Consider the following 17,855-nt stretch of genomic DNA (forward strand, 5'->3'; position numbering starts at 1 on the left):
AATAGGAAGGCAGATAATTCAATAACTATAAAAAGGAAACAGTCCAATTGAAAAGTTGCTTAGAATTAGCCATTCTATAACATACTAAAACCACAGTATTTTGTGCCAAGGGTCCTTTCTCCCCACCCATCACCCATTTAATCTCATTACAGACAGTAGGTGCTGAGGTTGCCCTGGGACTAGAAACTTGGCCAAAATCGATCTCTAACCCCCAACCCTGATCCTATTGCAGTAAAATCATTATAAAACCTACTGCAGTGGCAACAAACTTGTCTGTTTGAGGGGCCTGAACCCACAATTGATCCCAGTGCCAGAAACAAGCAGACCTTGTTCCCAGCACAACTGAAATTAACCCCAATTAACCCTAATTGCCCAATTAGTGCCCTGCTGAGCTCATTACCCAGAATCCCTTCCCACCCCTTGTCTCACCCTGGCACTGCTGCTTCTGACTCCTGAATCAGTTGTACATTTCTGCTACATTGTTTCAGCAGTCACAATGAGAGAGAGCCCATTCCTTGCCTATACCTGTGTGTATCAGGGGAGCGATGCGGTGCCAGTGGGCGGTGCCAGTGCCAGTGGGAGGGGCCAGTGCCAGTGGGCGGGGCGGTGCCAGTGGGCGGGGTGCAGCGCACAAGGCGGACACTAGAGGGCGGTGCCAGTACAAAGCGCAGGAGCAGTTGGCGAGGATGGAAGTATTGAGAGAAGTCTGAGCCGCATCGGATTCTCCTCTGTCCCCGGGACACTGAGCGGACACGGCCGGGAGGATGAACTCGTTATTATTCGGGGAATTGGCTCGGGCCGGGGAGTCTCCTCCGGGAACAGCCGCGACCTCGGCTCTGCGCAACGACCTGGGCTCCAATATCCACGCGCTGAAGACTCTGAACGTTCGTTTCCGATGTTTCCTGGCGAAGGTTCACGAACTGGAGCGGCGGAACCGACTGTTGGAGAAGCAACTGCACAATCAGTATCAGCAGCAGCAACAGGAGCGCAGGAGCCGCTTCCGCATCTTCCGCCGGGACCAGGGAGTCCAGACCGACCCCCCGAACCTCAACCAGCCCCCCAATAACAACAACCCCCCCTACAGCCGCCTCCCCGGGACCATCTGGACTTACTCCCACGTCAGACGCACCGGCGGGGGCTCCCTGGAGACTGTACAGGGCCCCGGGGTGTCTTGGACTCATCCTGATGGAGTTGGGGTTCAGATCGACACGATCACCCCCGAGATCAGGGCCCTGTACAATGTATTGGCCAAAGTCAAGCGGGAGAGGGACGAGTACAGGATCAAGTAAGTGTCCCCCAATATTCACTGACCCCCCATTTATTAGTCTGGGAACAATCAATGGCCCATAGCAGCCCCGCCCCCAAAGTCACCCCCTGTCTCTGCTCCCCAATCCTCCCCTGTCTCTCCCCCACATCCCTTTTCAACCCACATTCTCCCCTTCAGATTTCCCTATCACCCCAATTCAATGAGCCACAGTCCCCACCCCACTTGTCTCCCTGCCACTCCCACCTCTGCTTTTTGCACCCCACGTCCCCTCACTGTCGCCTTATTCTGTTTGTAAATACTTTGCTGGGGCTGCTGGGAATCCACTTGCCCCCGGGCTACTATTTGCCCCGTATCCAAGGGCAGCGGGTCATTATTTTCTCCCTGGGCAGCAGGATGGGCCTGGTTTGGTTCTGAGCAAAGGGCTTTGTTCTAATGTGGGGGTGTCTTTATGCCCAGATTGGCTGGTTTTGGGGTGACATTAGCTGTGCCCACTGCAGCTGCCATGAGATATGATGCAGATATTATATTATAGGCAGATATTTTATTATATGCAGATATTATTTTATATTATAGGCAGATATTTTATTATATGCAGATATTATTTTATATTATAGGCAGATATATTATTATAGGCAGATATTATATTATTATAGGCTGATATTATTCTAGGCAGACTTTATATTATAGGAGCTGATTCTGCTGACAATTCAGTAACACAGGGATGGGGCCCATCACCCCCTCCCCACGGCTCATTTCTGCTGTCGTATCATATTTGTCACTATTTTGGGGGTTCCCGGCTGTGTACTGAGGGCAGATGGGGGAGACGTCCCTAATGGGGGGCCTGAGTGAGCCATTTCCGGGGCGAGTAACCAGGGCAGGTCCTGCTGAGTATCTGCAAGATGTTGTAATGCTGCGAGGGATCTGCACTGCAGCTTCACTTCTGCTCCTTCCATAGAAATTCATGGGAAACCCAAGGTGGCGTTGAGGTGTTACAGCCCCCCAGAAACATGTCACCCCCAGTTGTAGATTTATTTTGGGGGGTGCTGGGAGTTACAGTCCTGCAGCAAATGAATGTGGGCCCGGTGCTCAGAAGCATAAGGGTTGCCAGTTATTTAGTCCATGCACCTCCTGTTGTGCCAGTTTTAGCCCGTGGGTTATATATATATATATGAACTGCTGCCTCATCCTAAATATGTCTGAGCCCCTCGGCAGTTTGGGGGGGGGGGGCAGTTTGTGCAGCCGGGACACGTGTCTAATTGTGACCTGAGGGCTAAAGGCCCGGCCTGAGATTATTTTAGTGCAGGGAGTCCAGACTTTGGCAGAGGCTGCAGGGAGTTTTACTGGTGTCTGGGATTACTGGGAACTGTAGTTAAGCAATAAAAAAAAACAGTCTGAACATCACTGATACTGAAAAGATGCCCAAAAAAGTGCATTAGTTTTAGCCAATGGCATCCTTTTATTTTTGTGCCTCTTAATTAGCAGCTTCGACTATAGAGCGGAAACTACAGTGTGACTAACGAGCCGGACTCATTGAGCAGAACTTTAGTTTCACCCTGAGTTGAGCCACAGACAAAAGAACTAATTTATATTTAGTAATCAGCTGGCTCCTGCTACATTGTTTCAGGACTCACAATCAGCAGTGCAGGGAATGTAAACAGACGGACACAATGAGGAATGAATGGATATTGGGAGGTGGGATCGTTATAATCGGTGTATAGGCGTAATTAACCTTTATTCTCAATTTATTAATTATAGGGTAAATAAACTTAGTTTATTGAAGCCACAAGGATAAGAAAGGATAAAGCTCTGGGTGCCGGTGATCATTGGCCGAGGTTGCAGGGAATCCGGGGATATGTTTCATTACTTTGGGTAAAATCCCAGAATTCATTGTGGTTACTTGGAATAACTGTGATACAATGTAGTGAATACAATTGGGGCTCATTTATCAACACTGGGCAAACCTATAGCAACCAATCAGCGATTAGCTTTATAAAGACAGCTGAAAGTGGGACAATGAAAGCAGCAATCTGATTGGTTGCCATGGGTTACTGCCCATGGGCAAATCTGCCCAGTGTTGATAAATGACCCTTAATGTATTTGTCTCTATATACAGGATATTTATCTGTGTGTGTGTGTGTGTATATATTATATATAGGGGTGGGGAATGCACGGACCCTCTATACAGAAAATCTTCAGGGGGGGGGGTGTTACACCCATAGGGCAGTTTAGGAAATGAGGAGGGGGGGGCAGGTTTCATTCCATTCACTTTCCTAATAAATCTTAGATTTTCCTGCTATTTTTCTATTTATTTAATTAGTGAGAAAAGTAGAACAATGTGGCTCCAGGTTAATAATCTGCCAGAGCCCCCTGCCTGGAGTTGCACAGAAAGTAGAGATTTTGGGTTTGACCTGAGGGGAATGAGGGGTTAATGGACCCGGTTTAGATTAGTGGGGAGGGGCCCAATAGTACTGAAATACAACTCCCAGCATCCCCTGACAGCCTGGAAATTAATAATTGAGCAGGTTACATTGATTATATGAAATTCTACTGATAATTGTTATACACACTGGTTACACACTAGTTACACACTAGTTACACATCCAACCACTTGCCTCACTATACATCACGGCCTTTTCCTATTACACGGGTGCTTCTCCTTTTAGTTGACTTTTAGTATAATATAGAACAGCTAATTCCAAGCAACCTTTCAACTGGTCTTCATTTATTCCTTTTTATAGGCTTTGAATGATTTGCATTCTTCTTCTGACTCTTTCTAGCTTTAAATGGGGTCGCTGACCCCATCTAAAAAAACTCTGTAAGGCTACAAATATATTGTCATTGCTACTTTTTATTCCTCATCTTTCTATTCAGGCCTCTCCTATTCATATTCCAGTCTCTTATTCATATCAGTGCATGGTTGCTAGGGGAATTTGGACCCTAGCAACCAGTTGGCTGAAATTACAAACTGGAGAGCTGCTGATTAAATAGCTAAATTACTCGAACTACAAATAATAAAAAATGAAAACCAATTGCAAATTGTCTCAGAATATCCCTCTCTACATCATATTAACAGTTAATTTAAAGGTGAACAACCCCTTTAAAAATATAAATGTGCTGAATTTCTTTGCTTTTTCACTGCTGCATCCCGTGGCCTCTCAAACTGTGGGTCCCTTTATTATCGGGGTTGGTGGCAGGTATCACAGAGAAACATTGGGCAGAGATACTGGTACCAGGCAGTGGGTTGTTTATGTTGGGGTCAATGGGGGGAAATTCTGGCTAAACAAGAGTCTGTGCCTCGGAGCAAAGGAAAGAGGGAGAACATGTTTGTCTTTCTCATTCCCCTACGCGACCGACAGTCTCTCACCTCCCGAGGAATTATAGGATTTCACTCATTCCATCCGACCCCTGTCTCTGTGTCTCACCCCAGGGCCGGAGTTAAAGGGCAACTCTACTTTGTGTATTTACCTTTATTTATAAACAAGGAATGGGGTTAATTGGCTCATTTGTCCTTTCCATGTTTGGTATTTATACGTGAGATTCCTTCCTTTACATTCGGAATCTCTGGAATTCTCATTAGGTGCAACAAGCATTATCCACCTCTGCAGGGCGGCCTTTCTAGTGATCTACTACTACTATTGCTGCTCTCAGGCTGATACACCAACTGCTCTTCCCTTTCATTGGTCTCTTATAAATATCAGTATTGAGTCCCATATCCATCTCCCTGGCTGCAGCTTCATTGACCTCCCTCTCCCGGTTGCCCTTCATGCTCCTGGCCCAGATCGACTAAATGCAGCTCAGCCTTCAGAGAACCTTCCAAAGCAACTAAACCTCGAGTTAAACAAACTCTTGCTTCCCCTTTGATCGTCCTGCAGTGGCCATTTCTCAGTGTCCCCGGCACATTCCCGCGTATAGTGACCTTCCTCCATGATTATAATGTTCTTTCATTTGGCAAAATCACTTCCCCTTTAATCCCCATCACTTGGGCAGGGAGAGTTGTAGCACAGCCTGACTCCATCTCATTGGATCGCCACCTGTTGGCTCATTGTTTGCTGTACGTGCCCCGACTCGCCCGCTAAGGACCTTGTTTTACACCCCAAGTTGTTTTTGAAGTCCTAACCCATTGTGTGCCAGTCAGCGTCGCGCCCGCGGGAATCTGTGGCATCTCATTAAAGGGCTGGTTCACCTTTTACTTAACTTTAGTTTGTTATAGAATGGCCATCTCTAAGCAACTTTTCAATTGGTCTTTGTTGATGATTTTTTTTTTTTTTATAGTTTTTGAATTATTTGCCCTTTTCCTTTCATCTTCTTCCAGCTTTCAAATGGGGGTCACTGACCCCATGTAAGATGCACATGCTCTGTAAGGCTACAAATGTATTGTTATTGCTACTTTCTATTCAGGCCTCTCCTATTCATATTCCAGTCTCTTATTCAAATCAGTGCATGGTTGCTAGGGGAATTTGGACCCTAGCAACCAGATGGCACAAATTGCAAACTGCAGAGCTGCTGAATAAAAAGCTAAATAAGTCAAAAACCACAAATAATAAAAAATGAAGACCAATTGCATATTGTCTCAGAATATCCCTCTCTACATCATACTAACAGGTAATTTAAAGGGGAACAACCCCTTTAACACCAATATAAAACCCTCCTGGATGGCATGACAGTTTCTCATTTGTACCCAATTTCCCAACTCTTTCTAATAGACCTGCTATTTAAGCTGCTGTCTGTGGTCTAACTATAGACTTATGGGCCCTGGGGCCCCTGCCCTCCTTACAGTTCTTTCTGCATCCGTCTAATCACATGACTGTCTCTCTACTCATTCCTGGCCAATCAGTCCTGCTGTATGCACCTGTATGTGTATTCATGTAGTGCAAGTGTATTCACAGCTCTGCAGTAAAGCGAGTTCTCTAAATCATGTGCGGCTGTTGCTTCCTTATACAGAAAGTCTCATAGGGGCTCGTTTATAAACACTGGGCAAATATTCACTCGGGCAGTAACTGGTGGCAACTAATCAAATGTTTTGCTGAATACTGATTGGTTGCTATGGGTTACTGCCCGAGTTCAAATTTGCCCAGTGTTTATAAATAAGCCCCAGGGTTTCTTTTTAGTGATGGGCGAATTTGTCCTGTTTTGCCAAAAAATTCAGCAATTTCCCATGAAATTTGCGAAACGGGTGGAAAATTAGCGGAACACGAATTTTGATGCCGGCGACAATTCGCCAGCGGCAAAATAGACGGTGTCAAGTTTGATGCTGGCAACATTTAACCTGCGTTAAAGTCAATGGGCGTCTGTTCAATTGTCGCGGCCTCTGAGCTGTCGCCGGCGTCGGAATTGTCGCTGACGCCAAAGAAATTGACGCAGACAAATTCGCGCCTGCTGATCACTATTTCTGTTGTTTACACTGAGGTCACTGTAGTAAAGAGAAGTCTCACTATACAAAGTGCGGAGCAATTAAACCCCCTGGATCTTGGGTGGGATTCCAGTTAAAGGGAAACTATTTTGGGGACTGGCGCAGCTTTATTGCTATTGGCCGAGGAAACAAAAGTTTAATGTAGCGAAATTAACCGTTTCATTGGCTCGTAGGGTTGGATGTCCCCCCCCCCCGCTGCTTTATTGGAGCCTATAAATGTTATTTTATTCCCCTCCACATAAAGAGTTAATACATCTGGGAGTTTTACGTAAATCGTCGCATTTCCTAGGCTGCGTCCCTTTCCCATGCGGTTTTATAGCTCAGTTTTATGGTTGGGATGTCGGAAGGGTCACGGGCCGGTGATTTGGGAATTTCTAACAATGGGGGGTACATTTATCACTATGGCAAAGGGACAAAGATTCTGCAGTGGAATTCCGGCAGCCAATCAGCAGCTGCGCCTGTGGCATTCCATTACCCAGAAACCTTTTCTGTAACAGGACCCCAGGGGCAAACAGCAGCGTGTGAATGAGTGGGATGTTGGCTGGTTGCACAGCAGCCTATTGCTTAAAAAATAAAGACCAACTGCAAAGTATTTAGGGACCGGTCATGGTAAAATGTGCTAATTGTGTAGTGATTTTCCCTTTAAATAACCCGTAACCACGTTCCTGTTATCTGCTCCTTATCTGCTGATAGACTGTCAGCTGTGCGGCCCAGTTTGCTCATTTCATATTTACCCCCAGGTCGGGTGAGATAACGAGAGGCGGAACCAAGTCACAAATGTTTTCTGGGTGTTTCATGGGATTAAGAACCTGCGGTGCGACAGTTTAAAGGGTTTGTTCACCTTTAAATTAACTCAGGGATCCCCAACCTTATTCACCGGTGAGCAACATTCAGATGTAAAAGGAGTTGGGGAGCAACACAAGAATGAAACAAGTTCTTGGGGTGAGATAAGGGCTGTGATTGGCTATTGGTAGCCCCTATGTGGACTGGCAGCCAATAGGAAGCTCTGTTTGGCAGTACATCTGTTTTTTTATGCAACAAAACTTGCCTCTAAGTCTGAAATTCAACAATTTGAAATTGGTTTTCATTTTTTATTATGAAGTTATTTAGTTTTTTTTATTCAGCAGCTCTGCAGTTTGCAATTTCAGCCGTCTGGTTGCTAGGATCCAAATTCCCCTAGCAACCATGCACTGATTTGAATAAGAGACTGAGATATGAATAGGAGAGGCCTGAATAGAAAGATAAGGAATAAAAAGTAGCAATAGCCTTACAGAGCATTTGTTTTTTAGATGGGGTCAGTGACCCCCATTTGAAAGGTGGAAAGAGTCAGTGCTGGTATTGGCAGGTGCCAGACATTCCGAGTCAGCGGGTCCTGGTATTTACAGATAATGACGGGGTTATTATGGGGCGGCCGGCTCTCTCCCAGGTGTCTCACAAATTCCACAAGAGACTGAACAATGTGAGTTATGTGGCCCTCCTGCCTCCACCCAACTTGTCTCCCAATAAACGTTATCAGTCCCAAAGGCAAATGCCACAGGAGACCTGCTAGTCCATATTCACAGGGCCGGCACCTTCCTTTGCTTTGGTTCACTATGTCTATAGAAGGTGAGAGCAGTGGCTAACACTATAGAAGAACTACTACTCCCAGAATCCCCTGTTGAGGTCTTTCAAATGATGGAAATCCTGTGCGTCCTTATAGTCCAATTAACCACAGTAACCAATCATATTTCTGCTTTTATTGTTCAGCGCACAATAAGCTATACCCTCATACTGTACTGTCTAAGGGAATCAATATGGCACCTCCTCCTCCCATATGTATAAATACAAATATACAGAGAAGGAATGTTCTGGGCACACAATAAGCTATACCCTCATACTGTACTGTCTAAGGGAATCAATATGGCACCTCCCTCCTCCCATATGTATAAATACAAATATACAGAGAAGGAATGTTCTGGGCACACAATAAGCTATACCCTCATACTGTACTGTCTAAGGGAATCAATATGGCACCTCCCTCCTCCCATATGTATAAATACAAATACACAGAGAAGGAATGTTCTGGGCACACAATAAGCTATACCCTCATACTGTACTGTCTAAGGGAATCAATATGGCACCTCCTCCTCCCATATGTATAAATACAAATATACAGAGAAGGAATGTTCTGGGCACACAATAAGCTATACCCTCATACTGTACTGTCTAAGGGAATCAATATGGCACCTCCCTCCTCCCATATGTATAAATACAAATATACAGAGAAGGAATGTTCTGGGCACACAATAAGCTATACCCTCATACTGTACTGTCTAAGGGAATCAATATGGCACCTCCCTCCTCCCATATGTATAAATACAAATACACAGAGAAGGAATGTTCTGGGCACACAATAAGCTATACCCTCATACTGTACTGTCTAAGGGAATCAATATGGCACCTCCTCCTCCCATATGTATAAATACAAATATACAGAGAAGGAATGTTCTGGGCACACAATAAGCTATACCCTCATACTGTACTGTCTAAGGGAATCAATATGGCACCTCCTCCTCCCATATGTATAAATACAAATATACAGAGAAGGAATGTTCTGGGCACACAATAAGCTATACCCTCATACTGTACTGTCTAAGGGAATCAATATGGCAGCTCTAGTGACATTCCTGTGCATTAGTTGAGGGATACGTGAGGACAGTTAATTCCCTATTAACACAGAAATCTCAGAGATGAAATAATTGGTCGTTACCACGTTTGTTGGCCTAACGAGGCATTTATCGCATGTGGAAGTCGTTAGGCATCACTGAGCAGTTATGTCGCCAGACGAAAGCGTCGAAGCAGAAAATTGTGGGCTGAGGGTCCTGGCGCTGATCCCTCTGAAGGGCATTTGAGAACAAAGTAATGAGAGTCCAGTCCAGTCTTTGGCTTTAGGTAAAGGAATGAAAAGTGAAACATTTGTTGGTGATTGAAACATTGTGTTACTTAAAGGGGAAGTTAACCGTAGAATAAACATGATGAGACTGTGGAGGGCTCTGCCAGTCTGGGCCTGGTACTAATGTGGCATCGCACGCGACTCTCCAGATTCCTCTGAACTCACTGAGTTATTTCCCCTCCTCCAAAAGGATCTGTAACTGGACCCAACGTGCGGCAGGAGATTTTTCAGCGCCAAGTAATGGAAAGTGAGGCCTCGTGGGAGAAGCAAGAAGCCTCCTAATGATTTTCTTACATCCAGGAACTCTGCTTTCCAGAGACGCGGCAAATCCCCGGCATTGTCTGTGCCAAGTTACTGCATTTAGATTTATCACTCGGCTTGGGCACCGGCACTTACCCTCTGCTTCTATATCTCCAGCATAGTCTGTAGCGCTGTACAATAGCCTACATATACTGTGTATCAGCCTCTCCAGGGATGGTGCCAAGTTGTGCCATTTGTGTGATGCCCATGTAGCTGCCCGGCTATTACTGGCAAGTTCAGACATTGGACCGAACCACCCACCTGAAGTCTCTAGCCCCATTAGTTTCAAGCTTTCGGATAATCCCAGGCCATGGCTGTTGGGAGTTGTAGTCCAGCAATCGGTTTAGAGAGAACACAAGCCGACCCAAATTACACCCACTTCCATGTGTTTCCTGCTTGGTACAACTGGCAGCCCTCCAGCACCCGGGTGTGAGTCTCTGCTATTTGATACCCCCAAGCTGGGCAGCCGGGGGACGTCTGTTCCTATTTGTGCACTTTCCTCTTATAGAGGTTTCTGCCGATTTTTATTTCTTCCCCTGGTGTGAGCTGGAGGGAACCGGCACCGACCCGAGGGTTCTGCTGAGGAAGCTGAAATCAGTCGGTTGGAACTATAAGGGGGTTATTTATTAAAATTTATTAATTTTTAATTTTTTGTAGGAAGCATCGATTCCATTATTTTGGATTAGTTCGAACCCCCGAATCCTACGCGAAAGATTCAGCCAAATACCAAACTAATTCCAAATTTGCATATTTACATTCGGGGCGGGAAGGGGAAAATTCATTTTTTACTTGTTTTGTGACAACAAGTCATGCAATTTCCCTCCCCGCCCCTAATTTGCATATGCAAATTCAGATTCGGTTCAGCTGGGTAGAAGGATTTGGCCGAATCCTGCTGAAAAACGCCAAATCCTGGCGAATCCCGAACTGAACCCTGGATTCGGTGCATCCCTAGTTGTTGTGTTTTTTATTTATTTTTTTTGCCAAGAATATCTGAAGTTTTAGTGGGAAAAAAACCCACAAATATTTTGGGATTTATTATACCCCGAGGATGGAAAAAGTCAGAATCCGAAAATCCTGCCTCTCAGACCTGCCGAGGTTGTATATAAGTCAATGGGAGGGGTGCCAAAGATTTCCTTATCTGCGCTGGGTTTCGTGCAGTAATCCGAAGACTTTGTGGTTTTTGGGCAAAAATTTTAAAAAAATCTGAGTTTACGGGTGGAAAATCCGAACAATTCGTAAGATACATATTTTTCACAATTTTTTTTTTTTTTGGGGGTTTTCCTGTACAGAAAATTGTCTGGAAAATGCATTGATAAATAAGGGGAATTTGGTCGGAGTATTATACAGAAAATGAGATGAATTCGGACTTTGATAAATGGGCCTTTAGGTCTGTCTATTAGGGCTGAGGGGCTGATTATTAACCTTCCTTTGAGCTCATTCTCCATTTTTAGTTTTCTAAATCCAACTGAGGCTCTTCCCTTACAGACTGGGTGCAGCCAGAGAGCACCCTAAAAATACCCTAATGCTCAGCGGCACCAGATATAACATACGAGATGTAATGGGATAATGTAATGAGAAGTGCTAAGCTTACCCACACTCTCAGCAACCAAACAAAACGCCACTTACCAATTGGTTGCTATGGGTTACAAGACCTGGAGAAAATATATAAATTTATTTGTGAGCTTAGTGAGCAGCGGAAATGTGTGATTGTGGGTGAGTGGGAGCAGGAAGTGTGACGACACAATTGTGATATTCGCAAGCGGGGGGGGAGGTGCCATGTGTTGTTTTGTGATCAGGAAACTTGTCTCTCCCTCCCATTGTGTCTGAATCTCTGGGAGGGTGGGTCGCATCATGGGGTCATGTGTGTAATTGGCTGGGAGTTTCCTGCATTAACAAAATGGTGGTCCTAAGGGTTAATATCCCACCCTAATGAATAAGCACTTATGTTGGAGATGCAGTTCCCTGTATAACTCGGCCTGCAGCCTTGTGTCATTTACAGAAGGGGGTACATTATCCCTTATAATACATGAGTGATACTCAGAGTTCCCTGTATAACTCGGCCTGCAGCCTTGTGTCTTTATATGGTCACAGAACCCCTCAGTGACTTCTAATATCCTTATCATTTACAGTAGGGGGTACATTATCCCTTATAATACATGAGTGATACTCAGAGTTCCCTGTATAACTCGGCCTGCAGCCTTGTGTCTTTATATGGTCACAGAACCCCTCAGTGACTTCTAATATCCTTATCATTTACAGTAGGGGGTACATTATCCCTTATAATACATGAGTGATACTCAGAGTTCCCTGTATAACTCAGCCTGCAGCCTTGTGCCTATATATGGTCACAGAACAACCCCTCAGTGACTTCTAATATCCTTATCATTTACAGTAGGGGTTACATTATCCCTTATAATACACGAGTGATACTCAGAGTTCCCTGTATAACTCAGCCTGCAGCCTTGTGCCTTTATATGGTCACAGAACAACCCCTCAGTGACTTCTAATATCCTTATCATTTACAGTAGGGGGTACATTATCCCTTATAATACATGAGTGATACTCAGAGTTCCCTGTATAACTCAGCCTGCAGCCTTGTGCCTTTATATGGTCACAGAACAACCCCTCAGTGACTTCTAATATCCTTATCATTTACAGTAGGGGGTACATTATCCCTTATAATACATGAGTGATACTCAGAGTTCTCTGTATAACTCAGCCTGCAGCCTTGTGCCTTTATATGGTCACAGAACAACCCCTCAGTGACTTCTAATATCCTTATCATTTACACTAGGGGGTACATTATCCCTTATAATACATGAGTGATACTCAGAGTTCCCTGTATAACTCAGCCTGCAGCCTTGTGTCTTTATATGGTCACAGAACAACCCCTCAGTGACTTCTAATATCCTTATCATTTACAGTAGGGGGTACATTATCCTTATAATACATGAGTGATACTCAGAGTTCCCTGTATAACTCAGCCTGCAGCCTTGTGTCTTTATATGGTCACAGAACAACCCCTCAGTGACTTCTAATATCCTTATCATTTACAGTAGGGGGTACATTATCCCTTATAATACTGTATATATGGTGTGGCATTTTCTAAGACAGTCATTGGCTTTCTGAGCATTCTGGGAGCTGAATTAGTTTTCTGACTATTTGAAGCAATAACTGTAGGTTCTGTAAATGACATTTATTTATTATTTATTCTGACACTTTCTCTTGTCTCTGTTGTATCTCAGGGCAGTGAGAGAAGCAGAGAAGGGAAAGCTCAGTGTTTCAATGTAACATTCTGTGTCTGAGGATCCAGTATTTACACACAATCAATACAGTTACTCCGTCTGTAACCCCCTTCCTTGCTGCTCTGTATCTTGCTGTAATCAGCACAGTTTCATTGTAGCTGTTACGTGAATGGTTAACTCTGTATTGTATGTGATCCTGGAGGAAAGGAGATCTCACCATCAGCATAGGAAGGGGTTCTTTACTGTAAGGACAGTCAGGTTATGGGATTCCCTACCAAGAGAGGGGGAATGAGTGATTCATTGGTGGGGAGGAAAGGAGATCTCACCATCAGCATAGGAAGGGGTTCTTTACTGTAAAGACAGTCAGGTTATGGGATTCCCTACCAAGAGAGGGGGAATGAGTGATTCATTGGTGGGGAGGAAAGGAGATCTCACCATCAGCATAGGAAGGGGTTCTTTACTGTAAGGGCAGTCAGGTTATGGGATTCTCTACCAAGAGAGGGGAATGAGTGATTCATTGGTGGGGAGGAAAGGAAATCTCACCATCAGCATAGGAAGGGGTTCTTTACTGTAAGGACAGTCAGGTTATGGGATTCCCTACCAAGAGAGGGGAATGAGTGATTCATTGGTGGAGAGGAAAGGAGATTTCACCATCAGCATAGGAAGGGGTTCTTTACTGTAAGGACAGTCAGGTTATGGGATTCCCTACCAAGAGAGGGGGAATGAGTGATTCATTGGTGGGGAGGAAAGGAAATCTCACCATCAGCATAGGAAGGGGTTCTTTACTGTAAGGACAGTCAGGTTATGGGATTCCCTACCAAGAGAGGGGAATGAGTGATTCATTGGTGGAGAGGAAAGGAGATTTCACCATCACCTTAGGAAGGGTTTATTGCTGTAAGGGCAGTCGGGTTGTGGGATTAATGTAAATAAATTGCATTTGTTGGTGCTGCTTGTACAGTGTTAGAAATAGCAGAACCCTCTTTGAGTTTTGATACTGGAGGCAGGGAGTTGATTGATGAGGAGATACTTCCCCTTTAAAACTTCCAGTGTTCCAGCTAAGGGGGAGGGTCTCGGGCAGACACTGCAGTCTCATCACTGTACAGTAACCGGCCAATCGGATCTCTAGGGGGGAAGTGGTTTTCCTCCGAGTCAGCGGATTTTCCTGTGAGTGTCAGGAATTAGCAATCAGTTCAGGGACTGGGGAAGGGGCAAAGGCAGACGCAGGGGGGGATGTGTCTCCTGGAGAGAAACGTATTTCCGACTGCAGAACTGAGCGCATTTCCCTGTGTGTTTGTGCCAAGCTGCCAAGTCTCATCTATTTATTTCTTTTTAGTCTCTGGTTCTGACTCCTGAAACAATGTAGCACAGTCAGCTCTCTTGATCGGCTGCTACATTGTTGCGGGAGTCGGAACCAGCAGGGCAGCAAATAGAAAACATTTGAAATCGTGTGACCTGCAGACAGATGATTCAAATCTGGCATTGATTGAGTTAACGGTGGGTGGCAGCTGACGTGGCTCCGCCCATATAACTGACACTTGACCCTTTTTGGACAGAAATCAATATCCCTCTTCATGGCCTCGTCCCACGTGTACATTTAAATTGCTGATTATTCACCAGTCTCCGTTAGATTTCTTACATTCTCCGTATTTACGCTTTGGCTGTGGGAGGGGCTTTGTTGGAGGCGCACGCAGGGCCCAAGCGGAGATTTTAATTGGTGGTTTTGTTTGCTCTTCCCCAGCTGAGCTTTCTTATCTCTCCCTCTCTTGTAACTAAATCACTAAGGGGAGCTGCCATGTTGCATAAGTAATAGAAAGAAAGGAGAGACCTTGCTTTTGTTCTGAAAGTGGCAAATTCCGGTTTAAAGGAGAAACGATTGATGTCACAATGGGTGGATTTAGGTATTTATTATCTGTGTTGTTTTCTGCCTTTGTCCTGTGGAATGTCCGGCCTCTCACTTGGTCTCTCTATTCCCAACAATTCCCAGTCGCATCCAGTTACCCCCACAGATCAGGTGTCGGCCATAGAATTCTTTTATGTAATAAACTCTGTCCCTTTGAGGCCGTTACTATTCACCTGCGGCTGCTGCTGCTGCTCATGTGCGAGGGAAGCTGGAAATTGTGGCGTCTACAGATAAGTGCAGAGACGTTTAGTTATGCGAGTCCTGCAAAACATGTGATCTGTGTGACGTCACAATGAGACTTACTGTGCCCAAAATTAACTTAAAGTGCACCTTTAAGTTAATTTTTAGGCTTTTATAGAATGGCTAATTCTAGATAACATTTCAATTGGTCTTCATTATTTATTTTTTATGGTTTTTTTAATTAATTGCCTTTTTCTTCTGTCTCTTTCCAGCTTTCAAAGGGGGGTCACTGACCCCCCAATCTAAAAAACAAATGCTCTTCTGTAAGGCTACAAATGTATTGTTATTGCTACTTTTTATTACTCATCTTTCTATTCAGGTCTCTCCTATTCATATTCCAGTCTCTTATTCAAATGCAATAGTTGCTATGTGAATTAGGACCCTAACAACCAGACGGCTGAAACTGCAAAATGAAGAGCTGCTGAATAAAAAGCTCAAAAACCACAAATAATAATAAGTGAAAACCGATTGCAAATTGTCTCCGAATATCACTCTCTACATCCTACTAACAGTTAATTTAAAGGGTAACAGCCCCTTTATATTCACGGTCTGTGCCAGCCAGGGAGTTGTAGAATTCCCATCATGCAGTGGAAGTAATGGTGGATACAACAGCCCATTTCAAGAAAGGGAATTACAACTCTTATTCTAGAGAGCGTCACTTTTTCAGGAAAACCATTGAGCTTTTTTTTTTATTAAACCACTGTAAAAGTGTGAGACCCAAAGGCAGGGCCAAACCAACTGGCAGGGAGTTTAGAAGGAAATCTGGGCATTATCAGTGTTTATTAGGCTCCTGCCAAGGGTCACGCAGCATTAAAGTGCCACTTAGGAAATGTTAATTGTTTTCAGCCTGAATTCATGAATGAGTTTGGGTCTAAACTGAGCGACGTCACAATGAATGAAGCCAAATAACTTCACTGCTCCCAGAGCTTCAAAACCGTTCCTGTCCAAGAGGCACATGTTTTCCCAATCACTCACTGTTTATCCTGAAGCTTCTGTGCCCTGAGGCCCTAGGAGGCTCCTATTTAAGGATCGGAAAGAGAACAGCACAGAGTAATGGGTTCATTCCCCAGAGACAGGGACAAGTATTATGTTTCCCACAATGCACAGGGGCAGTCTGATTTACATGTGCCCACTGGCATGGACTTAATATTCTTTATTTCTGTAGCCCAACTGGCACGTGCCATCTGCTTTCAGCATGACACCCCAATGTTTCTATATATCTGTAACCTTGTTATGAGCTAAGGGGGCCCAGTCTGAAGGCCAGTTAGGGGGAGATTTGGGGTGAGTGCTTATTTGTACCCTGGGTACCCCTGGAACTATAGCAGGGTGACACCCCAATGTTTCTATATATCTGTAACCTTGTTATGAGCTAAGGGGGCCCAGTCTGAAGGCCAGTTAGGGGGAGATTTGGGGTGAGTGCCCTGGATAAACCCTGCTGCAGAGAGAAGGTAACTGATATGATGGAGGATTATATAACTGTTATTGTTGCGTGTTTGGTTCATTGTATGAATAGTATCACTGGTGTATTAGGGCAAATACATGTGCTGTAATCCTATCCAATGAATGGCTTTAATGGATAGAGAGCAGAGATGACGTCACAATAATCAGCAGAGCATATGGGTCTTTGTGTTGGTTCTGTACTGATTTCAGCACCTGGCAACTATAGGGTTAAGGACCAGGTATAAAATCACCTCCTGTATCTGTCGGCCCGGGGAACGTGGAGGTATTGGGTTCCACTGATTCTTGAAACTGTTTGTCCTGGAATCTCGTGGCTTTGTGCCGGGCCAGGAATAAGTAGTCAGCGATCCCTCCGCACACAGGGCCCATTCATTGTCCTCACAGGGGCCCACTGTATTAGCCTTGGCACATGCCAGAACTTTCCCAGGGTGCAGTGGTCTTTGGCTTCTCTTAAAGGGACAGGACACCGTTTGGATTCTGTAAACAGTAGGAGGGCAGTGCTGTTATAGAGGGGGATGTGTATAGTAAGGAGGGGCTGTGTATTTGGGATGGTGAGTTTAGGACTGGGACATCACAGCAGTATTAATGGCGGATGTAACGCCCGCTGCAAATAAATATAATTATGCCACATCATTTTTTACAACAAGACTAATCTGTGGTTAATATGTGGTTTCATGCACTTGGCTCAGATGCACCTATAAAGGTGTCCCTTTTCCCCGGGGCTCGGGCGAGTTCCTGCTGGATCATCCCTTTTTTTTTTTTTTTTTTTTTTTTTTGCTTGTAAAATTCCCCCAGATGCGTCACGATTGGCCGCGGGAGTCGGTTACATCACATATGGGTGAGGGAAGGTGTCACTGTGGTTCATATTCAGCTCCGTCTCTTTAATTCCTGTACCACTTGGTAATTAATGGAGCAGGTCAGATCTTGTGCTCCCGGTACTGTCGGATCCACCAGATTAAATCTATTAAGAGATCAAACCTCTCCAACCTCCCAATGGGGCGAGTTTCCTGTGGGGCAAATCTGCTAAGTGAGGATAAATAGCGCGGCGGTTATATCTTCTGTTTATTTATAGGGAAACCAAACCAATCCGCTGTCTGGATAAT

At 44.7% G+C, this 17,855-nt stretch overlaps 1 protein-coding gene across 2 annotated transcripts in view; it reads left to right on the forward strand.

Annotated features, from left to right (window-relative positions):
• Positions 1 to 645: 645 nt before the first annotated feature.
• LOC108696856 (intermediate filament family orphan 2) overlaps positions 646 to 17,855 on the forward strand; it is a 38,677-nt gene continuing 21,467 nt past the window's right edge. For both annotated transcript variants that reach the window (XM_018226545.2, XM_018226546.2), the window contains exon 1: positions 646 to 1,285. In XM_018226545.2, coding sequence (XP_018082034.1) covers positions 765 to 1,285 — 521 coding nt within the window. In that variant the 5' untranslated portion in view covers positions 646 to 764. The remainder of the gene's footprint in view (positions 1,286 to 17,855) is intronic.

This window comes from Xenopus laevis, chromosome 7L (genome assembly GCF_017654675.1).
Source record: "Xenopus laevis strain J_2021 chromosome 7L, Xenopus_laevis_v10.1, whole genome shotgun sequence".
Taxonomy (NCBI): Eukaryota; Metazoa; Chordata; class Amphibia; order Anura; family Pipidae; genus Xenopus; species Xenopus laevis.